The 27,676-nt window shown below is 36.1% G+C and overlaps 2 protein-coding genes and 1 non-coding gene across 3 annotated transcripts; 1 reads left to right on the top strand and 2 right to left on the bottom strand.

The window, feature by feature from the left end:
* Positions 1 to 9,295: 9,295 nt before the first annotated feature.
* On the bottom strand, positions 9,296 to 9,673 carry LOC116114491. Its single transcript, XM_031400636.1, has one exon. The coding sequence runs from the start codon at positions 9,671 to 9,673 to the stop codon at positions 9,296 to 9,298; it is 378 nt and encodes a 125-aa protein (XP_031256496.1).
* A 15,419-nt stretch (positions 9,674 to 25,092) lies between these two features.
* LOC116114490 lies at positions 25,093 to 26,729 on the bottom strand. The gene is made up of 4 exons (XM_031400635.1): positions 26,531 to 26,729; positions 25,906 to 26,102; positions 25,543 to 25,731; positions 25,093 to 25,461 (listed from the first exon to the last, which is right to left on the bottom strand). Exons 1-4 carry the CDS (start codon positions 26,727 to 26,729, stop codon positions 25,093 to 25,095), a joined length of 954 nt encoding a protein of 317 aa, XP_031256495.1.
* A 58-nt stretch (positions 26,730 to 26,787) lies between these two features.
* LOC116114499 lies at positions 26,788 to 26,894 on the top strand. The gene has a single exon (XR_004125561.1). It is a non-coding gene; the product is annotated as a small nucleolar RNA R71 (small nucleolar RNA).
* Positions 26,895 to 27,676: the final 782 nt, after the last annotated feature.

The raw sequence follows: 27,676 nt of genomic DNA, 5'->3' as shown, positions 1-27,676 counted from the left end.
TCCCAAAAAAGAGCCTAAAGCTTTGATACCATGAAGAGAATAATGGAATTCTTAATCCTTATTAAACATGACTAAATACAAAGAATTTATACAGTAATGAATTGTTATTCTAGGAAGTTAATCCTTAGAAATCATGAAACAATTAACTACTAATTTACAGCTAATTGATTATAATTACTCCCTATGATTACTGCTATCCCTATAATTATTGCTAAATATAAGAATCCTGGGATTTCAATTAAACCTGAATTTCCAACATTAATAGTTCAAAGTCTATTAAGCTAAATGGAATCCTATAAAGATTTCAAAGATCGCTAAAACTATCTCCAACGTTTGCTTAATCTACGGTGTTTACTCTAAGAAGCTAACACATGAATCACTTCTTAGTCTCATCATGCTCAACATTCAATTGAATAAAAAAAAAAAAAAACAACATCCAATTGCTATAAGTACAAGAATAAACACATAATCCAAACAATGGAACTCAAAAACAACACAAATTTATAGTCTAAACCATTGTAATCCAAGTTACATCAAAACCCTAACCCAAAAGTGAGTTAGTTCATGCTCAAAATAAAGAAAAACATCACATAAATTTAAAATGTCGAGTTCAACATATTAGAAATTGAAAGAGAATGAATTCTTCCCTAATTTGGCGACCCAAATTCTTCAAATCTCCTTCTCCTCTTCCCCTTACCTAAAAATGTCGACCCCCCCTTCAAAAATGAACTAAGTCTCTCTTAAATAGTCAGCCAAAACCCTTGGAACTAATACAATACAAGTAAAACACAACGTTTTACAAAAACAGATTTTTGCAGTTTTTGCCGCGGCGAAGAAAATTCTCGCCATGACATCAATTTGAATTTTGCTGAAGAGAGAACCTTGGCGCGGCGAACTCTTGCTGATCTTTGCTGAAATTACGGAACTACCCTCTGCTTGCTTCTTTGCTTGAGTCTTCGATCTTCGTGATCTCCAATAGGAACAAACTTCACAGTGCTTCCAATCAGCATCAGAATTCCCCCGATCCCTGAATTTCGCTTGATTCCAGGTCTAGAAACTCATTTTTGCTCGATTTTCCTCAAACTATACGTTTTGGCCTAAAACGTAAAATATACAAATTTAAGTAGTAATTCAGGCGCAAAACATAATAAGAAGTATCTAAAATCCTACAAAAAGCATAAAGAAAATAGTATAATCTTAGGATTATCAAATACCCCCAAACTTAAGGTATGCTCGTCCTCAAGCATCAGGCACAAAATGAGACTAAAGAAGAACAACAGAGAAAAATATTGAAAAAGCAAAGGAAAATTAAAATCAAACACAAAAGAAATGCCTAGAATTGATTGCAAATGCAAGTCTAAAAAATTGTTGATACATTATTACAAGAAAATGCTTTTGATTGACTATATTTCTCTATCGGTCCCCTAAGTAGGTAATCCCCACTTCAATCCACCTTCCAACATCTCGGATTATTTTATGCAGAAATGTGAAGTTTATCAAAGGGTGGTAGACTCCATAAGCCTAAGTATCGAACTACTCTCCACTAATGAGGACTAGACATCACTAAGGATCAAAAGGTCTTTGTTGGCTTGTAACGTTAGGCTTGGGTGAGTGGCTCGAAAGAAGGGATTGGAAAAACAAAGCAAGAGAACTCGGCTTTCCTCATGTAAACACAAAGAGCAACATCGACAAAACCCATTCTTTCTCATTTTCCAACCAACTTCTACAATCTTTTTCACAACCCCCAAACTTATGCATTTCTTATTTTTGTGCTATAAATGCATAAGGAAATCTAAGAACTTTAAATACCACTATATACAGAGTTAAGGGTTTTTTTTTTTTTTTTTCAAAAACAATTGGGGTTGTTTGCCCCCTTTTTATTGCCCTTTCTTACAACCCCTAAACTTGAACTTTTTAATCCATCACTTCTTCACATGCCTCTCAACTCTTTTATGTTATACACGAGGTCTAAAGTTCCCCTAAAGGGGATGGTAAAGTGTTTAGGGTGAAAGGTTTAAACATTTTTGGTTGTATGTAATAACTGCTTTATACTACTGTATTCACAAAACACATACAATAAACTAAAGGTACATTAATAAAAATAGTTGGGCCCAAAAGTTTTCTTTCATTTAATATACATAGTCTTTACATAAATTTAGTATCATGTACAAAAGTTCTCAAAAGTGTGGTGGACAGTGTAACTACTCTCCCTCGGCCGCTGACATCCAAACAAAAGCATACTCACCTGGAACCTACAAAAACATAGAAACAACGGGGTGAGCACAACTAATGCTCAGTAAGTAAATCCTCTACTTGTCTATCCCCATAACACTTTCTCTTAATTCTTTCCTTACACTATTATTTCCTCATCTCTGTTCTCTTTCTCTTTCTGTTTCTCATATTCTTTGCTATACACCCTCTAGTGTATGTCACGACCTCATCTTACCGTAGGCACGGCCGGGAACTCAACCCACTTTTTGTGACTTTACTCTTTTTCTCTTTCTGTTTTTTCTATACCTTTGTTTCTCATTCTTACTCATTGGAATGTCACGGCCTCATCTAACCGGAGGCACAGCTGGGTGCTACCACTCTACGTAACTTCTGCTCCTTTTTCTACCGATCGGATTTAGTCATGCATGGATTTGGAACCCTTGGCCATGTGAGTGTACATTCTTTCTCTATATCTCTTAAATGTCATGGCCCTTTCTTACCGAGGACACGGCTGGAATCTCATGTTCCACTGTACGTGATGATACGACCCCATCTGACTGGAGGTATGATTGGGGATCACAAAGCACCCACTCTCGTGACTCTACTCACCACTCACGGGTTCCCCATCGCACAACTTAATCTATTCTCTTCTTTAGCTCTTAGAGTAGCTTGTGCACAAGATCTCTACTCTTTCTCTAGCTACTCATCATAATGTATCTTAACTCTTAGAGTAATTCTCTACTCATTCTCAATTCTTTCTCAAGTTCTTCTCAATACACAATTAATGCATAGGGATGGTTCATGCTCATTAATGCACTTAGGAAATGCCAATATGAAATGTTGCAATAATTAAGGTTCATAACTCATCCTCATGCTTCTCTTAGGCATTTCATCAAACTACTCATGTGCATATCAAACTCTTCTCTACTTACAACTCTATTTCTCTTTTTAACCATCCAAAATTGGAAGTAAACTCCCTTCCATGGGCATAATCCCGTCCATAGAAAAACACTCCCAAAATATATACTCAATCTCATCTAACTTCATCTCAACTCATCACACATCCACACTTCTTATAAAGGAAAAGTATCCAACAAACTCAACATGAATACTTCTCTCAATTTAATTTCTCAACAAGTAGACATATATCTCTACTCAATTTCTCACTAACATATATATAACATGCATACCTCATTTCTACTAACTCTCTACTCAAGAGAATTCTCAAATCTCAACTAGGGTTGGGATTTACTTACCTTGTGATGAAGAACTCTCACTAGTATTTTCTTTTCCTTTGCTTCCTTGACTTTTCTGTACCCTTTAAACAATAAAACCATACAACTTTAATATACAAATATACACAAAACCTCACATCCAAAGCAAGAATCCTTACCTTAGGATGACTTAGCTTGATTTTCTACTCCAATCACTCCAAAAAGCCTTTTAAAAATCCTTGAACTAATGAAAAAGGAATTGAGAGGAAGTAGGAAAGGAGAATGTTGGAGAAGAAGATGAATGAATGGGTTTCTAAAGTTAAACCCTTATCATCTCATATTTTCTCCATTCTTTCCCATTTTACCCTTACTCTTTCTTAAGAATTTCACTTTTGCCCTTTTAATTCTTTACAAATGCACCCCCATTTAAACTATTCTCCATGCAATTTCCTTGCATTTCACTCCATACTTTTCCTGCTAATTAGGGGTAGAATGGTCATTGTGCCCCAAAGGAAGAATTCTCTAGAAACTTTATACAACTTTTTGTTAGGCTCGTCGCCACGGAGAAGACTATTTCTTCGCCCCGGCGAAACTTCACAGAACCTACACCGTGGGTTGCAGGACCTCATCGCTGCGGCAACGATTCTTCTTCGCCCTAGCGAAGATTGTAACCCCAAAATTTCACCAAGTCTCTACAATTTCAGGGCAACCACTCAACCAAACCAAAGCATCCATTCAATCAAGGGCCAACCAAACCATATTAACAATATTCCAAGTCAAACAAGAGTAAAGTAAGAGACATTAGCAACGTACCTCGAGTAGGGCGTTAAATTGTACAAGAAGAATAAGGCAATTAAATCAATAGGCTCAAACAGGTGACTAGGTTGGCTACCAACGTTATAAGACTTCACCTAACCACATAAAATGAATCTAAGCATGCCAAAAGAATGAAAATGGTGGTTGAACCATTCAACAAACCTCAAGCTAAATCAAGTCAACAAACCTAACTTGAAGCAATGCTTCGCATTTTCTGTAAATAATATCCCGACAATCAACATCTCATCACGAACTTATGCAAATCGTCTAGTTAAAACGCAAATAAAAACTACAAACAAAAACTTAAGACAAAAACACACAAAAGCTAAAATAAACTCACACAAAAACTCAAACAAAACAAAAATTTCAAATTTTTCTCTACCCCCAAACAAAAATTGATATTGTCCTCAATGTCAACCAATAATGAACATGAGAGTAGAAAAACCAGCTTAAGGTGTGAGATACTCCCTTGATTGTTCCATGAAGATCGAAGTGAGCGCAATTCTGGACATCCCTTCATCATTTTTCTTCATCAACGAGATCTGTCAAAACACATAAACTCAAGGGTCCAAAATATGTTAGAAAATCTCACAGCTTATGGAAAAATTACATTTCAATCTCAAACCTTAGCAAACTAAACCTAAAACCTACAAATGCACAAACAAAAATAAACGAAAAAACAAGAAAATATTGAGTTCCATTTTACAAAAGAAAATAAAACAAAATAAAACAAGGTAAAATGTGTGTCAAGCTTCACTCATCATCTTCTTCTCCCTCGTCGTCGTCGTCATCATCTTCATTGTAATAACTGCTTTATACTACTGTATTCACAAAAACACATACAATAAAATAAAGGTACATTAATAAAAATAATTGGGCCCAAAAGTTTTCTTTCATTTAATATACATAATCTTTACATAAACTTAGCATTATATACAAAAGTTCTCAAAAATGTGGTGGACAATATAACTACTCTCCCTCGCCCGCTGACGTCCATCCGACTGCGTACTCATCTGGAACCTGCAAACAACATAGAAACAACGGGGTGAGCACAACTAAAGCTCAGTAAGTAAATCCTCTACTTGTCTATCCTCGTAACACTTTCTTTTAATTCTTTCCTTACACTATTCTTTTCTCATTTCTGTTTTCTTTCTGTTTCTGTTTCTGTTTCTCGTATTCTTTACTATACACCCTCTGGTGTATGTCACGGCCTCATCTTACCAGAGGCACGGCCAGGGACTCAACCCGCTTTTCGTGACCTTACTATTTTCTCTTTCTGTTCTTTTTATTTCTGTTCTTTCTCATTCTTACTCATTAAAATGTCATGGCCTCATCTGACCAGAGGCAGGGCTGGGCGCTACCACTCTACGTGACTTCTGCTCATTTCTCTATCGATCGGATTTAGTCATGCATAGATTCGGAACCGTTGGCCATGTGAGTGTACATACTTTCTCTCTATCTCTCAAATGTCATGACCCCTTCTTACTGGAGGCACGGCTGGAACCTCATGTTGCACTCTGCGTGACAGTCATGGCCTCATCTGACCGGAGGCACGGCTGGGGATCACAAAGCACCCACTCCCATGACTTCATCACTCACAAGTTCCCCATCGCACAACTTACTCTATTCTCTTCTTTAACTCTTGTGCACAAGATCTATACTCTTTCTCTAGCTACTCATCATAATGTAACTTAACTCTTAGAGTAATTCTCTACTCTTTCTCAACTTTTTCTCAAGTTCTTTCTCAATGCACCCTTAATGAATATGGATGGTTTATGCTCATTAATGCACTTAAGAAATGCCAATATGCAATGTTGCAATAATTAAGGTTCATGACTCACTCTCATGCTTCTCTTAGGCATTTCATCAAACAACTCATGTGCATATCAGACTTGTACTCTAATTATAACTCTATTTCTCTCTTTAACCATCCAAAATTGGAAGTAAACGCCCTTCCATGGGCATAATCCCTTCTATAGAAGAACACTCCCAAAATATACTAATTCTCATCTAACTTCATATTAACTCATCACACATCCACACTTCTTATAAAGGGAAAGTATTCAACAAACTCAACATGAATACTTCTCTCAATTTAATTTCTCAACAAGTAGACATATATCTCTACTTAATTTCTTAAATACATACATAAAACATGCATACATCATTTCTACTAAATCTCTACTCAAAAGAATCTCAACTTGGGTTGGGATTTACTTACCTTGTGATAAAGACTCTCACTAGTATTTCCTTTCCTTTGTTTGCTTGACTTTTCTCTACCCTTTAAACAATAAAACCATCCAACTTTAATATACAAAAAATACACAAAACCTTACATCCAAAGCAAGAATCCTTACCTTAGGATAACTTAGCTTGAGTTTCTACTCCAATCACTCCAAAAAAAAACTCTTTCAAAAACCTTGAACTAATGAAAGAGGAATTGAGAGGAAGTAGGAAAGGAGAATGGTGCTGGAGAAGAAGATGAATGAATGGGTTTCTAAAGTTAAACCCTTATTATCTCATAATTGCAACCCCCAATCAAACTATTCTCTATGTAATTTCTTTGCATTTCACTCCCCACTTTTCTTGCTAACTAGGGGTAGAATGGTAATTGTGCTCCAAAGGCAGAATTCTAGAAACTTCATTAAACTTTTTGTTCGGCTCGTCGCTGCGGCGAAGACTATTTCTTCGCCCCAGCGAAACTTCACAGAACCTACACCGTGGTTGCAGGGTCTCATCGTCGCGGCGACAATTCTTCTTCGCCCTGGCGAAGACAGTGACCCCAAAATTCCACCAAGTCTTTACAATTTCAGGGCAACCAAACCATATTAACAATATTCTAAGTCAAACAAGGGAAAAGTAAGGGACATTAGCTACGTACCTCGAGTGGGGCATTACATTCATCCATGGCATCATCAGGAATTTCATCTTCCTTTTCTTACCAATCTTGCCATTGGAAGTTGGATACATCAATGCCCAGACTGGTGCAGCACTGGTACTACATCTTGTACATCATTCGGGTTTGATCTGCCATCCAATCTTGGCATCTTTCCGTTATGTTCATCTTTTTTAGGATTTGTTACAACATCTCATTTATTATGGGTGATGGAGCAGGTGATGGAGCAGTGGTTGTGGGTCTTGGTCTTTTCGAGCTTGAACTGGCTCCTCCAATGGTAGGTCTATCTTTGAGCCTTTGGTAATAGGCTTGGTCGAGGATTAGGACAGGATGATGAAGTGGTTCATCGTTTGCCTTTTGAACTCAAACTCTCATACAAATCTCCATGACGAGATGCGGGAAGGCATAGCTAGCTCTTACTGGTTTGGTCGTTTGCCTTATATTCTCCATTATAATTTTGCCCACATCCATCTTCTTTCCAGTCGCAATGGCATAAAGTAAAATGGCTCTCTCTGCGTCCATTGAACTATAGTTGTCTCTGGAATCAACCTCGCACAAATGAAGTATTGCCAAATTCTAGCCATGGCCATCAAGTTAGTCCCTTTTAACTTTCTCCTTCCCTTCTTAGAGATCTCCCAAGAGGTACCTAGCTTTGCTATTACCCTAATTATCTCCTCAAAATCAATGTCCTTAGCCTTGAACTCCAGGCAATCATCATGGTTGATTGGACTAATCTCATAAAATTCATTGATGATCTTGGCACTAAATGGAACCTTGACACCCCTCACATACATGTGCCTGGGATCACACTCAGGGAAGTTTGCGTAAAACTCTCGTACAATGGGCTCTACGGCTTAATGTTTAGGTTCTTGTAGAAAGGGTATCCAATCTATTCCTTTGATCCAATCATCTGCAAAGGCACTAGTCATCCCTCTCTCGGCAATAAAACCCTTGTCCTTTCTCTGAATGGCTACTTCATAACGTTGTTCAGCCTTAGCGTTTACAAACCTATTACCTACTTGCTTGCTCTTACACTTTGGAGCAGATTTGAGTGGCATTTTCTCTCAATATAATTTGCTACAATCTACCACTAGAATTCAACTCCCAAATCCAACACTAATGCACACTTCTCACAACCTAGTAATCAAGTCTTCAACTCACCCTTAACCATTCGAAATTCACACTCAAACCCCAAAATCACCAAACTTCTAAATGCATTCAAACAACTTCAATATTACAAACCCAACTTCCTCAACACAAATCAATTCAAAATCAACAATTCTCAAATCAAAACCACTCCACAATTCGCAACAAAATCCACAACTCAAGCAATTCAATCAATTTCTCAAACCTAAAGCATTAAAAATCGAAATTGATCTAATTCAAGGCTAGATAACAAGAAATCTTACCTCGCCCACCAGAGATTCACCTTAAATTTCATCAATTTCTGCCCAAATTGCAAGATCCCCAAATTTTGGAAAACCTAGGGTTTCCAAAATTTCTTCAATATTTTGCAAAATCCTTGAAAAAGTAAGGTGATTGGGTGTTTATGGGAGCGATGGAGTGGAGTAGTGTGAGAAATTTAACTAGAAAATATTAGGATTTGAAGATGGAAACTTTTGGTTCTTGGAGGTTTTTTGAATTCTTGTGAAAAATGGGAGAGATAAGTCGAGTTTATATAGAAAACGTTTTTCGCCGCAACGAAATTCTGGCATTCCCTCTTTGGCAAAATTCTTCTCTTGCTGCAGCAAAGTCTAGAAATTTTTTTCATAAGGATCACAAAGCGTACAATGCTGCAGCAAAAATCATTCCTTGCCATGGCGAAATTCTGGATAATTTTTCATAAGGATCACAAAACGTACAATGCCACGGTGAAAATCATTCCTTGCAGCAGCGAAATTTGAAATTTCAATATCACGCATTTGGTAGTGTGGTTATTGCCGCAGCGAAATTTCCTCGTTGTGGCAAATTCTGGAAAATTTTTGCTTCATGCCAAATTTCAATCTTTCACCTGAAACACAAAAAGAAAAATAAATTTAGCTATTCCCTAAGTCAAATATTACATAAACAAATGTAAAACAACTAAAAATGAAAACGCTTGGGTTGCCTCCCTAGAAGCGCTTGTTTATAGTTAGAAACTCGACTTTCTCTTGGGATCTCATTCTGGGATGTCGAGTTTGATGGGCAATGACTTGCAACTCAGTGCTCCATCAATGTATGACTTCAATCGTTGCCCATTCACCTTAAATGTACCCTTTTCCTCATGAGAGATCTCAACAGCTCCATATGGGTAGACTTCTGTAACCATGAAGGGTCTGGACCATCTAGACTTAAGTTTTCTGGGAAAAAGCCTAAGACTAGAATTGTACAATAGTACTTTTTGACCCACTTCAAATTTTTTCTTCGTTATGTTCTTGTCGTGCCACATCTTGGTTTTTTCTTTGTATATCTGAGCATTTTCATAAGCATCATGATGAAACTCATCAAGTTCATTCAATTGAAGCATTCTTTCTTCCCCAGCAGATTGTAAATCCATGTTTAGCTACTTGACTACCTAATATGCCCTATGCTCTAGCTCTATCGGCAAGTGACATGCCTTGCCATACACCAGACGGAACTAAGACATGCCAATTGGAGTCTTAAATGCAGTTCGGTATGCCTATAATGCATCATCTAACTTTCGTGACCAATCCTTCCTGGATGCATTAACCGTCTTTTCTATAATCTTTTTCAGTTCCCTGTTTGAAAGTTCCACTTGCCCGCTAGTCTAAGGATGGTATGGTGTAGCAACCCTATGTGTCACTCCATATTTTCCCAAGAGAGCTTCAAATTGCCTGTTGCAAAATGGGTTCCTCCATCACTAATGATTGCCCATGGTACTCCAAATCTTGAGAAAATATTTTTCCTCACAAAGTTCACCACCACTTTGGCATTTTTGGAGGGTAATGCAACTGCTTCCACCCATTTCAAAACATAGTCAACAGCCATCAAGATATACAAATTCCCATATGAATTCGGGAAAGGGTCCATGAAGTCAATCCCCCACACGTCGAAAAGTTCAATAACCAAGAAGTTTCTCAATGGCATCTCATCTGTAATACCCAAGATGTCAAAGGTATGTTCCTAACTCAAAATAGTCCTTTAAATGTTTATTTTATGTTAAAAAGCATAAAATCTAACTAAGGGCACAATAGTCAATTCATTTGGAACGGTGTGAATCAATTATCCATAAAGAGGCTTAGGGGCAAAATGGTTATTTTGCCTATGGATAAGCATTGAAAAAGTCAAGGACGAGTAGGCTTTATTGCATTTAATGGCATTAATTAAGTAATAATTATGTCTAGTGTGAAATGACCAAAATGCCCTTATATGAAGAATTAAGGACTTATGAGTTATACAATTAAAATAATTGGGCCAATTGCATAATTTTGGAAAATAAATGAAATATTTTCCTATAAATGAGATGAAATTCGTTCAAGCCAAAGGAGAGAGCCTTTCTTCAACATTTCTTCCATTTTCTCTCAAATCTTCCATGAAACAAGCTTTCTTTCTCTAGGTTTTCAAGGAGTTTTGCATAATTTTTCAAGGAGAACAAGATAGGAGCCTTGGATCTTCAATTTGAAGGGTTTAAGGTAAGGATTAAAAACTTTAGTTTTGATGTAATTTGAAGATTTGAGGTAGATGTTGAGGTATAATGTTATATATGTAGGATTAAGGTGTAAAAGAAGTCAAAGGCAAAGGATTTGTTGGAGGAAGTCTTTAAAAAGGTAAGGAAGAACCTCCCATGACTTTAGGGTTTATGCTAGGGTTTGTAGATTTTTATGAAACCTTAAATTAAGGCTTTAAGGCATAGAATTAGTTGATGGCAAGTGTAGTTGAACTCATTTATTCTACTTATTGCCTTGAATTCATTATACATGAAGTTATTGCTCTTTATGTTTTATGAGTTGTTATGTTTGATTGAAGAAAATGAAGTGTGGATACTGATTGTGGCAAAAATTGTAGTATTGGAGGCCACATGGTGTTGAATGGTTGCTATTAGAAGTGTTGATGTGTTGTTTGCATTAGCTTACAATGTTATAGCAATAATGGATGATTATGGAAATGAGATTTTACACTTCCTTTAAGATGTTAAAGACTATTAAGGGGAGGTTTATTTGATCCACAAGTTAACCTATTGGTTAATGTCAATAGGAATTGATGTGGCATAGTTAATATGAAAATTCGGATTTAATGGGCTTAGGGGTTTTGGTAACCCTGCTTCTGTATTTCGACCATAACTTGAGTTATAAAAATCGAAATGAGATGATTCTTGAAGCATTAGAAAGCTAAGACACAGACCTATAACTTTTATGTTTATGCCAAGAGCCAATTCGTTTGAGAAAAGGATGGAAAATGGCCTGAAGCATAAACTGGTTATTAAAGTTTAAGATTTAACATAATCAATTCTTATGATTATGAATTGATTATTAATGTATTATTGTAAGTATGCCATGTACTAATGTTTACCCATTAGTTAGATGATCTTTGAAAGATATACATGGTCATGATGTCAATGCATGATTAATGTTATGAAATGGCATGAAGATGCAATGTAATACATGTTTTAAGATGATGTATGTGAGCAAGAGGTAATGTAAATGGGTTGATAATCCATAGATGAATTAAAAGTATTAAGCTCACCAAAATATGTATTTACATGCCATAAGATGTTAGAGATGCAAATAGACATGATAGAGATGCATATAGACACGATGGAAAACGCGTAAGCATATCCTCGTATACCGGTTGAGGAAAGATGAATATATGCTTTAGATGCTAAATAACGCGTAAGCACGCCTCCCGATGATATGAGCTCTAGATGAAATTTGAGGCTAGATGATATGAAGTGCTTAAGATGCTAAGAAAGGTCCGATCGGCTAGACGTTAAATGTTTCATATGCATTTAGTTGCATTACATGAGTTATGATGTTATTTACATCATGAGATGATTTATACTCATGTTAGATGATTTTAGATGTTATGTCATGATATGTGATGTGTGTGTACACATTGATGTTTATATAGCCATGGGATAAAATGATGAAAAGCATATGAATTAGTAATAAAAGGGGAAGTATCCCTAGATGTAAAAGATAAGTGATGTGTTAACAGATAAGTTTAAATAAAGATCAAATAGTACATTTAGAATGAAACGGATCATTCCTTACTGAGCGATTAGCGCTCACCCTTTCATTGTTGATTGCTTTGCAGGTAGACTAGAAGCGAGGGATGCTAGAGACAGCGGGACTACACGTGAGGGGAGATGATTTATTATCATCTCGATGTTTTTATCTTGATGTAAATATGTAAATGATAAATATTTGTGAAATACATTTGGAAGCTTCCACCCTATAAATATGTTTTGATTGTGTAATTTCTTAAAGTTTGTAAATTATAAGTTTAGATCCTGCGTGATATTTTATATGCATGTTTTGGATATTATTATTATTATCCTTATACAGATTTTTTCTAAATACAACTCGTTCTCCAGACATGTATCCTTGGGATTCTCATTGAGGGATATTCAGAGGATACCTGACTAAAGCGGGGTTTTACATCATCCCTCCTTGAAATATTTCCACTTCGTTGACATTAGTCACATTCCTGAATTAACCAAAAAGCGTCGTTGAACAGAGTTGGCCAATAAAATCCAGATTGAAGGACTTTAGTTGTTGTTCTAGTTCCTCCAAAGTGACCACCGACTTCATTATCATGGCAATGCCTTAAAATACTCTCCATTTCTTTTTTTTGGGACACACCTCCATATCATCTTATCTACACACATGTTTATACAAAAACGGTTCTTCCCAAAAGTAGAATTTCAAGTCAGAGAAAAATTTCTTCTTTTGCTGGAAAGTCATGCCATTTGGAAGCACTCTTGATGATAAGTAATTTGTAATATCCACATACCAAGGTGTTTCTTCAACTCTTATCAATTTTTCATCTGGGAATGTCTCCTTGATTTGAGTTTTCTCTTCACTTCCCTATGTTGGTTGTTCAATCCTTGATAGATGATCTACTACAACATTTTCTAACCTTTTTTTGTCTCGGATTTCCAAATCAAACTCTTGGAGTTGTAGGATCCATCTTAGGTTTTGCTTCTTGCTTTGCCAATTGATGCTTAAACGCTGAATGGTCAATGTAGACAATCACCTTAGCACCTAGCAAATAAGACCAAAATTTGTCAAATGCATAAATAACGGCTAAAAGCTCTTTTTCAGTAGTGGTGTAATTCAACTGTGCATCAGTTAGTGTCTTGCTAGCATACTGAATTACATGCAAAACCTTGTTCTTTCTTTGTCCTAAAACCACTTCTAATGCAAAATCACTAGCATCACACATCAATTCAAATGGGAGTTCCCAATTGGGAACTACAATAATGGGTGCAGACACTAATAATTTCTTAAGAGTTTGAAAAGCATGCATGCATTCATCATCGAAATCAAAAGATGCATCTTTAATCAACAAATTGCAAAGGGGTTTAGAGATTTTGGAGAAATCATTTATGAATCTTCTATAGAACCCTGCATATCCTAGGAAACTCTGGACCACCTTGACATTTGTAAGTGGTGGCAGCTTCTCAATCATTTCTGTTTTGGCTCGATCCACTTCAATGCCTTTCCTTGAAATTTAGTGACTGAGCACTATGCCTTCTTGAACCATGAAGTGACACTTCTCCCAGTTGAGCACCAGATTTGTATCTTGACATCACTGCAAAACAAGCGAAAGGTTAGAAAGGCAATTATCAAAAGAAGAACCGAAAATAGATAAGTCATCCATGAAGACTTCTATGAACCGCTCCACCATGCCATTAAATATCGACATCGTGCATCGCTAAAATGTGGCTAGTGCATTACACAACCCAAAAGGCATCCTTCTATAAGCCAAGGTACCAGAAGGACAGGTGAATGTTGTCTTCTCTTGATCTTCATGAGCAATAGGGATCTGATTATATCTTGAATAACCATCCAAGAAACAATAATAAAAATGCCCCGCTAGCCTTTCCAACATTTGATCAACGAATGGAAGTGAAAAATGATTCTTTCTTGTTGCTTCATTCAACTTCCTATAGTCGATGCACACCCTCCAACCCGTGACTATCCTAGTCGGTATCAATTCATTGCTTTCATTCTTCATTACCATGATACCTCTTTTCTTTGGAACCGCTAGCATCGGGCTCACCCAAGGGCTATTTGAAATAGGGTAGATGATGCATGTATCTAAGAGTTTCACCACTTCCTTTCTCACCACTTCCTTCATAGAAGGATTTAATCTCTGTTGTGGTTGCACTTGATAAGTGCTTGAAAATACACTTATACTTAGTGGTTTATAGATATCGTTTATAGGAAATTAGGATTAATTTGCATGAATTAACATAATTGTTTCATAAATGCACTTTTTAGGATCATGGGTATTTTTATTTTGTTTTTAGGGAATAAAGCTTAAAAATAATATTCAGATGAGAGATGATGTTGGTGAGAGAATTTGTGATGACTGGAAACAAACGGATCGAGAATCGGAGTTGAATTGAAGAAGTTATGGCGATTTCAAGTTGAAGTGAAAATCCTGGAAAACGCTCTAGTTTTGAACATGCCTCGATGTTTCAATAATAACTTGAGCTGTAGATATTTTATTGAGATGATTCTTGAACCGTTGGAAATCTGATTTAAAGGACTAAATTCATATGTTTAACACTTTTCCAGATTGCATCATTATTATGCTAACAAATCACCATCTCTGGAGTGATGAATAATGATGCAAGGTCAGGAGAGGAATTGGAGACTATGCCGCAGCACAACAAGACCAAAACCAACCATGCCGCAGCATTGTGCCACGGCACACTTAGTCTAGAATCAACCATGCCATAGCATAGTGCCACGGCACAGTAACGACAGCTGGAAATTTTTCTTCCGTTTTTTACTAGGAAAATAGGGTTTAAGAGTCCTAAACTAAATAGAATTAAGGAAAACAAAACCAAACCCTGTGGGATATACATAGAAGTATTTTAGCATTATTTTAGGGGATTCTTGAGAGATAATAAGGAGAGAACAAAGATATTCAAGAACTAAAGAAAAAGCGAGATTAAAGAAGGCTTGGAGAGGAAGAATTGGAGGAGATCATCATCAACTCCATTAATCCAACCAAGTTTCACTGAGTTTTTCTTCTTCTTTGTTATTATTATTTGCTATGAATAAGACAATGACATTCTCATATTTATTCATGAAGAACTAATTCTTTTGTAATTGAGGGTAATTTCAAAACCCTAGACATGTCCTGTGATTAATAAAATCTGTATCTTTTTATTTTTTGATCCCTCTTGGTTATGTGATTATTTCTTTGAAAAAAGGGTTTAACTAGATTGTTCTAATTGTTTAAGTGGCTAGTTAAATCATTAGGATTAATCTATTAATGTCAATTTAGGTTGTTTAGTATAGAATCGCTTTATTAACCTAAATAACTAGTGGTAAAGTGTATGCCTGCATACATGGGGGGTAATCACTCAAGATAACTAAACCGACCATATGAGTTTAGCCTTGATTCAGTAGGTCTCTGCAACTTAATGCTTTTATTACTTTGAATCTAGATATCGTATCCTATGTTATTTAATAAATAGTGAATTGGGTTATGACCGTGTCTAGTCCAACGACTCAGTAAGGAGAGATGGGACTTATCAATGATTGGTATTTTCTGAGTTGATGTGATCAAAAGGGTAGAAAGTTAAAGAGTGCTTTTATTATATGTAATCCATGTCTAGTGGTAGCGAATAAACCTTCAATCTCGTTTCTCTCATTGATTTCTCTTTCGTTATTAGTTGCTTGATTTACATTGTTTGCTTTCAGTTTTTTAGTTTTTGTTGAGTTTTTATAATTCGTGACAAACCCCATTAGAAGTAGATAATTAATTAAGTTGACAAATCCTCTGTGGGAAAGACCCTTACTTGCTCTTTGTAAGTAATTGATCTACCATACGTAGCGGAAAACAAAAAATTCAATCGGTAAATCAATTACCTTTCTTTGCCTAGATTCGAGTATAGATTATACCATTTAAATGTTTATTAAAAAAATCTATATAAAGTAAATCCATTCAAGGATTAGAATACTTACGTACGTTTGGAGGCTCCTTTGAATATCTCTGATTTCGGACAAGAACACTGTTCATGATTACTGTTCACGTGATTTTTCACCAATCGATCCAAATTAGGATCGCATTCATGGAAGTCCACACGAAGATAATCCGAAGAACCCTTGATTATTTTACTAGAACAATCAAGGGCTTCAAGAATCAAGAAAGAAGAACAAGAAAAGTTGTCTTCTTGAAAGAGAGAGAGAGAAATAAGGTGGCTAGGATTTTAATTGAATGAATAATTCCTTTTTTTTTTTTTTTTTATTGAATGTTTTAATTTTAAGTTGCACTTATATAGTGCAACAATTAAAACCTTATTCCACTTAGGAATAGTCATGGGCTCCAACCTTAGTTCACCCTTGCAACCAAACACACCCTTTATGATATTTTAATTAATTAATTATTATTATAATTAAAATCAATTAATATATAATAATATACATTAACATTCAATTAATAATAATATTTCATTTAAATATATACATAGATATATTTAAATATAATCTTACTAATTTAATTTTAATATTAAAATTAAATACAAGCAACAACCTCAACAAATTTAATTGCACTGTAAGATTACCAAAATATCATTTCGTCCTAAAAGACGAAAATACCCTTCTCACAAATTGATTCTTAAATTATCTTCTAAGTGTGTGATCCGTAGGCTCCTTCTCATATCGGTAGTGACTAGTATCACGATTAACACCAATTAATCGTCTCAGTACAGACAGATCAAGATTGACCCCTAGTAAGGCATCATGGCCACCCGATAGATTCGAATTCAGCGAAACCGCAGCCTGTCAACGGTACGGTTACTGTGCAATCAAATCCTTTCATCAACTATTATCTCATCGAGACTGAGGTACAGCAATAGTGTCAACGTCAGATATCCTCGACATGTTTGTATTCAGTTACTAGACCAATGACAGGAATATTAAATTGGATTAAGCATCAACTCAATCCCACTATGGCCACAGATTTAATGTCATTTGCCATTTACTGAATTACCCAGTGAGATAACTTCTCTCGTACCTAGGAGTGATGAATCCTTTGTCGATCCACCATAGTCTCGATACACTTCTCAATGTAGCCAATCACTACCGTATTGATAGCTCTGAATAGAACTACGTTAGGCTAGTGCCAAACTACACCAATTGGTGCACAAGGCACTCCGGTGATCTCAAGTCTAAGGATCACATGCACCACCATCCGTTAGAGGATTTATTCCATAGACATTGGGGTTACCATCCATATGGAATCCTCTAGTGGGTCTGTCTAGTGAACTTGCCTCTAGCAAGCACCCATGCATAGCACCAGGTTGTCGGAAAAAAACCTTGACAAGTGAGATTAGTCACTGCCTTTCGACAGGGTCATTCAACATTATAATAGCCTTACCGTATGATTTGTGTCCTTGGTCAAAATAATATTGGGGCTACGGACGTTTCTATAATGGCCACCATATATGATCATAGGGTTCTCACTATCAAGATTTGAAATACTTGATACCCTCGTCATGGTTCTACCACCCTAAGGACATATATCATTACATATACGATATATAAGAATATGCCTTTTATTGATAAATAAACATTTATTATAGAGTCAATTTTACAATAATTGATTGGGTCTAGGGCACCTACTCTAACACTCTTTGCTACTACACGACTTTGCATTAGAATTTATTGAGGTAAAATTAAGTGTTGCATTTGCACGCATCAATTTTTGGCACCGTTGCAGGGGATTTTGATTAACTTAATTATTTATTTACTTTTTGTTATTTTATTTTTTTCAGTTTTAATTGTTTTCTTTGTTTTTTTTTTTTTTTTTATTCTGATCACGAGGAGATGGCTACTAATATTGAGCAGCAATTGAGCACCTTGACTGCAATTGTGCAACAACTGGCATTTCGACAAGTTAAAACATGCAACATTTGCTCTAACATTGGTCATCCTACCAACATGTGCCCTACTTTTCAAGATTTTGTTGTGGGAGGATTTCAAGGTCAACAAGGGTAGAGATATGATCCATTCTGCAACACCTACAATTAACTGGGATAGAGGGATCACCTCGACCTTAGCTATTTAGGAAACCACCAAGATGTTGCCCCTACCTATCCACTTGGTTTTCCATACCCAGGAGTCCCACAACCATATCAAGCAAGGCCACCAAATGCTCCCCAATCTCAATGCATGTCTTTGGAGGACTTAGTAAATTATGTAGCTATTAGCACTCTCCAATTCCAACAAGACACAAAGGCATCAAAATTGGAGGACTTGGTAAATTCCTTAGCCACTAGTACTCTTCAATTCCAACAAGAGAATCTCAAGTTCCAACAAGAAACAAAGGCAACGATCCAAGATACGAAAATGTCAATCAAGAATTTTCAAGAATTTAGAGAGCCAAGTTAGTCAATTGGCTACTACCATTGGAAGACTAGAGGCGCAAGAACCCGTGATCAACCTTAGGGAGAACGTTAGTGCTATAATAGTGAAAAATGGGAAGCAACTTGAAGAAGCTCATATGAAACCAATCAACACTGACGAAACTAAAGATGAGTTGATTCAAGATGGAACAAAACCGTCTAATAATGAGAGAGACAGGGCGATTGACTCCAAATAAGCTAAACATTCACTTAAGCAAATGTTTGAGGAAAAGAGTAAAGATTCATTGGATGTTGCAATATGGGATGGTTGGGTGGTCGAGGAACCTAGAAGGACTAAAGAAGACATTGACATGGGAAACGAAATATAAGAGATTGTCTCATTGCTTAATTTTCTTCCAAAGAAAAATCCAAGGTATGCTCTTTCTTATATTTCTCTTCCCATATCTAATGAGAAGCTTCTACCTTTCATTATGCAGGAACCTACTTTGAAGCTTGGACCTCCTCCAGAACACTTTAAATACAAGGGAGAATATGGTTGAGAAAGTGACGATGTCGGGCTAAGGACATTAAACCAAGCGCTATGTGGGAGGAAACCCATTGATTTTTTATTTTCTTTTTATTTTCTTTTCCCTTTTCATTTTTCTTTTTAGATGTTGTTTAGTTGTTGTTTTGTTACTGTAATTCATATATTTAACTAGTGATGTGTGTTGCCAATGAGGTACACCATGAGTTTCTTTGTTTTGATAGAATTTGATATAGTTGATCGAATGAAACAAGAGTGGTGATCGAATTTTAACATGTCTTCACACTTTGATATTAAAAAGGGGAGTAACTTTTCTTTTCCTTCTTTTTTTCCTTTTGCTACATTGGGGACAATGTAGATATTAGGTTGGGGGTGAAGGAAGGTTCCTATTTATTTTTGTTAAATTTATGAATTTGGGTGAATTTTTTTCTCGTTTTGGCATGTTTTTAGGATTAAATTGTTCAGTATTTCAGATTAATGTCAATGATATGACTATAATTGGGATGACATGTAATGTATAGAAGACGTTAAATGTTGCTTAGGTTTAAGGGTAATTTTGAAAAATTAGTTTCATCTAGTTTGAGACTCTCATGCTATGTGGTATGATTTGGTTGGTTAGTCTTAAGGCTTAGTGATGTTTGTTATGTATGAATTTTCAGAGACATTTTTGCGATCTCAACAAATTTTAGAACTTACTTGATAACTACTTGAGGCAAAATCCTAGAATGCACATTACTTAGGATATGATTTAGGCTATCTTTGGATTGTTTAAGCCTTTCAAGCCAACCCTTTATTTAAATTAGTGCTAGTTACCCCTTTGAGCCATTGTTAAACACATTTAGCCTTGAATTTCTTTCATGTAACCTACATTAACCCACCATTATTTCGAGCCAAAAACATATTCCTACCCTTTTATTTTTAAGAGACTTAATCTAAGTACAAGATTGGTGAGAGAAATTAAAGAAGTGAGGGTGAAAGTTTGTAGAAATTGTCAGTTTATTCCAAATGAGCTCAAAAGAATAGGTTGGGCATTGTGGAGTGCTTTTTAAGCAAAGGGTAGGGTAGCATTTTTAGCTTTCTTTCTTTCTTCCAAAAAAAAAAAAAAAAAAAAAAAAAAAAAAAAAAAAAAAAAAAAAAAAAAAATTTGAGAAGAAGAAAAGAAACAAAGAAAAAGTATTGTGAAACATCGCAAGGTGTAAATGACGCAATGAAATTATTTTTGATGAAGGGTGGAAAAAGTTGGGTGTAAAGAAGAATGGTGATGCTTGAATGAAAGTGTTTGAAAGAAATAGGATTGAGTCTCTTATTTTTGCTTATCCTTTCCGTTCTTTCATAACCTCATAACCTAGCCTAACATTGCAAGCTTAATAAAGACCTATTGATCTGAGGTAGTGTGATCATTCTACATTAGTGGAGAGTAGTTTAAAAATGACCTGTGGAATTTGATTCTATACATTATATTATATTTTTCAAATTTTGAGATCAATTCTTTGTTTGTGAAGTTTGTGCATGCGATCATCCGGGTTTTGAGATTAACGGGTTTGTGATGTGTGAGAGTTGATAATGAAAACGAAATTGATTTTTGAGTTACCTTTGGGCTTGGTTGATGTTTAACTATTCTTTATGTTATGTGTTGTATGCAATTTTTTAGACGAATGTATATCCGAAGACTAATGTTTTGTTTGTTTGTTTTTAATTTTTGAGTCTAGGTTAGGTTTACTATGGATGTTTGTGGGTATCATCGCTGGAAACCCTCACGAGACTACAACTCGTCCAACTAGGGCCACCTAGGGGTTTAAAGGCTTGTTGCATATGCTAAATGCAACCACGACAATCTATGGAAGTGATTTGGGGTAGATTAGATTTAGGTTTATTTTATTTTAATTTTCAAGCTAGAAGACAAATTTTATCACTTAGCTTGCTAAGGACTAGCAAGAAGCTGGTTGAGGGTTGTGATAAGTGCTTGAAAATAAACTTATACTAAGTGGTTTATAGGTATCGTTTGTGGGAAATTAGGATTAATTTGCATGAATTAACATAATTGTTTCATAAATGCACTTTTCGGGATCATGGGTATTTTTGTTATGTTTTCAGGGAATAAAGCTTAAAAATAATATTCGGATGAGAGATGATGTTGGCAAGAGAATTTGTGATGACTAGAAATGAAAGGATCAAGAATCAGAGTTGAATTAAAGAAGTTATGGCAATTTGAAGTTGAAGTGAAAATCCTGGAAAACACTCCAGTTTTGCACATGCCTCGGTGTTTCAATAATAACTTGAGTTGTAGATATTTTATCGAGATGATTCTTGAACCATTGGAAAGCTAATTTAAATGGGTAAATTTCATATATTAACACTTTTCTAGATTTTTTCGTTATCATGCTCAAAAATCACCATCTTTGTAGTGATGAAGAATGATGCAAGGTCAGGAGTGGAATTGGACACTATGCCGTAGCACTGTGCTGCAGCACAACAAGACCAAAACCAACCATGCTGTAGCACACTTAGTCCAAAATCAACCATGCCATAGCATAGTGCCAGGGCACAGTCACGACAGCTGGAAATTTTTCTTCCATTTTGACTAGGAAGATAGGGTTTAAGAGTCCTAAACTAAATATAATTAAGGAAAACAAAACCCTAAACCTTGCGGGATATAAATAGAAGTATTTTAGCATTATCTTAGGGGATTCTTAAGAGATACTAAAGAGAGAACAAAGTGTTAGGAATGGTCCCATATACGTAGCGGAAACAAAACAAATATAATATAGAGATCGTTTATATGAGCCAAGATCAAGGGTATAATTTTACAATTCATATTAAAATAATATCTGCAGGAAAAATAAATCTGAGTTTAAAGAAAACAAACGCACGTTGGAGGCTCCTCCAAATTTGTCAATGAATGTTTTGCTACTGATCCAAGTGTAGGATCGAACCCACGTAGTCCACACAAAGACAATCTAGAAAGAACCAAAGAGGGATTTGCTAGATCCTCTTTGGCTTCAAGATTAAGAAGAAAGCAAATCAATTGAATTGATTTTTAGGCCAAAAGGTGTTGCTGCCGTGGGAGAGAAAGAGAAGGGTTGTGTGTGTTTTAATTTCAAAGGAAATCAATTAACTGAATAATCACACACTTTTCTTTTTATAGTAAAATAATCAAGTTGCCCTATTCCCATATGGAATAGGCTTGGGCTCCAACCCAAGCACCCCATGTTGCCAAACACTCCCAATTTGATATTTTATTTTCCATCATTATCTCAATTAAAATCAATTAATATATATTAACATTTAACAATAATGATAATATATTTAAATATGTGCGAACACATATTTAAACGTAATTTCACTTATTTAATTTTTCTAACAAATTAAATAAAGGCTACGACCTCAGCAAATTTAATTGCACTGTGAAATTACCAAAATACCCTTTCGCCTTAAAAGACGAAAACGCCCTTCTTTCTTCTTGCATCTTAAATTGTCTTCTATGTGTGTGACCCTTAGGCTCCTCATCATATCGGCAGTGTATAGTATTGCGATTAACACCAATTAATCGTCTCACTAATACACAGACCAAGATTGGCCCCTAGCAAGGCATCATGGCCACCCGATAGATTCGGATTCAGCAAAGTAGCTACCTGTCAACGATATGGTTACCGTGCAATTCGATCCTTTCATCATACGTTATCTCGACGAGACGAAGGCATAGAAATAGTGTCAACCTTCGGTTACTCTCGATATTATTTATTCAGTTTCTGGACCAATGACCCGTATTATAAACTGGATAGAGCAACAACTCAATCCCACTGTGGCCACAGTTTTAGTGTCATTGCCATATACTGAATTGCGCCGTGAGATAACTTTCTCCCGTACCCGGGAGTGATGAATCCTCTGTCAATCCACCATAGTCTTGATACACTCCTTGATGCAGCCAATCACCACCGTATTGACAGCTCTGAAAAGAACTGCGTTAGGCTAGTGTCAAACTACACCAATCGGTGCACAAGGCGCTCCGGTGATCTCAAGTCTAAGGATCACATGCACCACCATTCGTTAGAGGATTTGTTCCATAGACACTGGGGTTACCATCCATATGGAATCCTCTGGTGGGTCAGTCCAGTGAACTTGCTGTGGTGTAATCGCCTACAACAAGCACCCATGTGTTGCACCAGGTTGTCACCAAACAACCTTGACAAGTGAGATCAGTCACTGCCTTTCGACAGGGTCGTTCAACACTATGATAGCCTTACCGTATTATCTGTGCCCTTACTTCAGAATAATACTAGGGCTACGGACGTTTCTAGAATGGCCACCATATATGCTCATAGGGTTCTCACTATCAAGATTTGAAACACTTGATACCCTCGTCACGGTTCTACCATTCTAAGGACATATATCAATACATATTGCAATAATAATGATTTATGCGATATAGAATAAGATGCCTTTTATTATTGATTAATGAACATTATTACAAAGAGTCAATTCTACAATAATTAATTGGCTCTAGAGCACCTATCCAACACAAAGATATTCAAGAACTGAAGAAAAAAAGAGATTAAAGAAGGCTTGGAGAGGAAGAATTGGAGGAGATCATCATCAACTCCATTAATCCAACCAAGTTTTACTAAGTTTTTCTTCTTCTTTGTTATTATTATTTGTTATGAATAAGACAATGACATTCTCATAATTATTCATGAAGAGCTAATTCTTTTGTAATTAAGGGTGATTTCAAAACCCTAGACATGTTCTGTGATTAATAAAACTGCATCTTTTTATTTTTTGATCCCTCTTAGTTATGTGATTATTTCTCTGAAAAAAGGATTTAACTAGATTGTTCTAATTGTTTAAGTGGCTAATTAAATCATTAGGATTAATCTACTAATGCCAATTTAGGTTGTTTAGTACAGAATCGCTTTATTAACCTAAATAACTAGTGGTAAAGTGTATGCCTGCATACACCGGGGGTAATCACTCAAGATAACTAAATCGGCCATATGAGTTTAGCCTTGATTCAATAGGTCTGTCACAACTTAATGCTTTTATCACTTTGAATCTAGGGATCGTATCCTATGTTATTTAATAAATAAGGAATTGGGTTATGACCGTGTCTAGTTCAACGACTCAGTAAGGAGAGATGTGACTTATCAACGTTTGGTATTTTTTGAGCTGATATGATCAAGAGGGTAGAAAGTTAAAGAGTGCTTTTATTATATGTAATCCATGTCTAGTGGTGGCAAATAAACCTTCAATCTCGTTTCTCTCATTGATTTCTCTTTCGTTACTAGTTGCTTGATTTACATTGTTTGCTTTTAGTTTGTTAGTTTTTGTTGAGTTTTAATAATTCGTGACAAACCCTGTTAGAAATAGATAATTAATTAAGTTCACAAATCCTTTACGGGAAAGACCCTTACTTGCTCTTTGCTACTACACAACTTTGCATTAGAATTTAATGAGGTAAAATTAGGTGTTGCATTTGCATGCATCAGCACTCTAGGCTTGACATCATCTTCTATGAGTATCTCGTGCATACAAAGAGATGGAGAATTGTCTTTAATGTTAGAAATGGTCCATCCAATGGCTGATTTATGCTCTCTTAACACTTGAATCAATCTCTCTTCCTCCACTTTACTCAACTTTGCATTGATGATTACCGGAAAGGATTCTAATTCATCAAGATACACATATTTAAGGTGAGATGGTAAAGGCTTCAGTTCAAGCTTTGGAGGTTCTTCCATTCTTGCCTTTTCCTTCTCTTTTTCTATGTCAAAATCTTCAAATTCTGGATCTTGGCTTGTGTTTATCAGTTGGAGTGCTTCCAAATACCTAGCACACTTATTCTTCTTTGGCTCGTCTACCTCGGTTGTTTTGGATTGGGCAATGCAAACTTCTAGAGGTAATTGAGGGTGATCTCTTCGATGGTATCCGTTACAAGTTTATCCACCAAATCCACACTAAAACATGAATCTAACTCTGATGGAAATTTCATAGCCTCGAAGACATTAAAAGTCACCGTTTCATCTTGGACCCTTAGGATCAACTTTCCTTGTTGAACATTAATCAAAATCCTCCCTGTAGCAAGGAATGGTCTTCCCAGAATGAGTGGTATTTCCATATCCAACACAACAAAGTCCACAGGGAAGATAAACTTATCCACTTTAACTAGCACATCTTCAATAATGCCCCGTGGATGCTTGATGGATCGATCTGCTAGCTGCAAGGATACGATTGTGGGCTTCACCTCACCAATCCCTAGTTTCTTGAAAACAAAAAAAGGCATTAGGTTAATGCTAGCACCCAAATCACATAAAACTCTATCAAATGTAATATCTCCTATAACACAAGGGATAGTGAAACCCCCTAGATCCTTGAGTTTTGGTGGTAACTTCTTTTGCAAAATGGCACTGCACTCTTTTTTAAGCATCATTGTTTCATCCTCTTCTAGCTTCCTTTTGTTTGAAAGGATCTCTTTCAGGAATTTAGCATAACTCGGCATTTGCTGCAAGGCATCTACAAAAGGTACATTAATCTGCAATTTTTTAAATACATCTAGGAAGTCCTGATTTTGCTTTCTGAGCCTCTAAAGAAAAGGAACAAAGGGGGTATGATGTGCCAACTCCGGCGGTATCTTTGGAAAAGGTAACTTCTCTTTTCTTCTCTTTTGCATGCTTTCTTGATGAAGTTCATTTTCTTGGCTCTGTACTTTCTCTTTCACAATGATTTCTTCATCAACTTTTTCCTCAGATTTTCCCTTCTTCTTTGAAGGGTTCTTATCCTTCTTCCTTGATTCAACTTCTTCTATGACTTTCCCACTTCGTAAGGTGATGGCATTTGCTTGTTCACATGGGTTAGTCACCATATTGCTTGGCAAAGAACCTTGAACTCTCTCATTCAACTTTTCTGAAACTGTCCCAACTATACTTCAAAATTTCTAATGGATGCTTCTTGGTTTCTAACATTGGATTGTGTCTCATTCATGAATTTTGTGGTCTCTTGCATGAATTTCCTGAACATATTTTCCAACTTTGATACCTTCTACTCTATTGGTTGAAGATTCACTGCTTGTTGATGATTTGGTATTGTCCTTTGGTTCAATTGATTGCCTTGATTGCTCCAGGAAAAATTTGGGTGATTTCTGCATCCAGGATTATAGGTATTGGAAAAAGGATTATTTTGGGATCGCTGATTTTTGGCTAAATAATTGACTTGCTCTAAAGATGAGGATGATGAGGCAAAGGTGTTCCCCACTTTGCAGTCAATGCTTTCATGGTTACCTACACACAAGTCACAAGTTAATTGAGGTGCTTGAATAGAATTAACCTGCATACCTCCTAATTGTTTATGAAGTGCTACTAGTTGGGCTGAAATGGCCGTGTAAGCGTCAACTTCATGAATACCTATAGACTTCTTCAAATGTATTCTCTCATTGGATCTCTGATAGTTGTTACTTGTCAGGACTTCAAGTAACTCATAGGTTGCTTTCGGTGTCTTGTTTTGCAATGCTCCTCTAGATGCTGCATCCACCATTGTTTGTACATTTGGAAGCAACCCATTATAAAAGGTTTGGACTTGCATCCAAATAGGTAAACCATGGTGTGGACACTTCTTCATTAGTTCTTTATACCTTTCCCATGCTTCATATAGTGACTCATTCTCATCCTACAGAAATGATGTGATGTCATTTCTCATCTTTGCTAATTTCGCTGGTGGGAAATATTTAGTTCGGAACCTTTGTCCCAATTCATTCCAGATGGTGATTGTTCCTGCTGGTAGTGCCAATAACCATCCCTTTGTTTTATCTCTTAGTGAAAATGGAAATAATCCTAACCTGATGGCATCATCTGACACTCCGTTTGCTTTAAATGTGTCGCATATCTCCAAGAAGTTAGGAATATGTGAGTTTGGATCTTCATTTGCATTTCCCCCAAATTGTACCGACTGTTGGATCATTTGGATGATTGCTGGCTTTATCTCAAAAGTGTTGGCCTGTACCAGTGGCCTAGTGATACTTGGACCACTACCATCAATCGTGGGCACTGAGAATTCCCTCAAAGTTCTATCGTTCGCCATTTCTATGCGTAGTGTCTCTTCTCTCTCTCTTCATTCCTTAACAAATCTTCTAGCTATTCTCTCGATATCTAGATCAATGGGAACTATAGGGAGACTTCTTACTCTTCACATAAACTACAAAAGGAAGAAAAAGGAAGATCGTGAGATTACACAAACTAAATAGAATGAAAGTAAAACTAAAGGCAAAACTAAAATTTAGAACTTCAACTTAGCGAAAATTAGAAGAATTCAATATCAGCACAAAATCAGTCCCCGGCAACAGCGCCAAAAACTTGATGCATGATTCGTCAAACATGCATATGTAGCAAGTGCACTAGTCACAAAAAGTAATACAATGATGAAGTAAAGTATCATTCCCATGAGGATTGTGTGCTAATTACAAAGTTTCCTAATTCTATTACTAA

The sequence above is a fragment of the Pistacia vera genome, unplaced genomic scaffold (genome assembly GCF_008641045.1).
Source record: "Pistacia vera cultivar Batoury unplaced genomic scaffold, PisVer_v2 Contig710, whole genome shotgun sequence".
NCBI lineage: Eukaryota > Viridiplantae > Streptophyta > Magnoliopsida > Sapindales > Anacardiaceae > Pistacia > Pistacia vera.
This window is presented reverse-complemented; position numbering and strand designations above follow the sequence as displayed.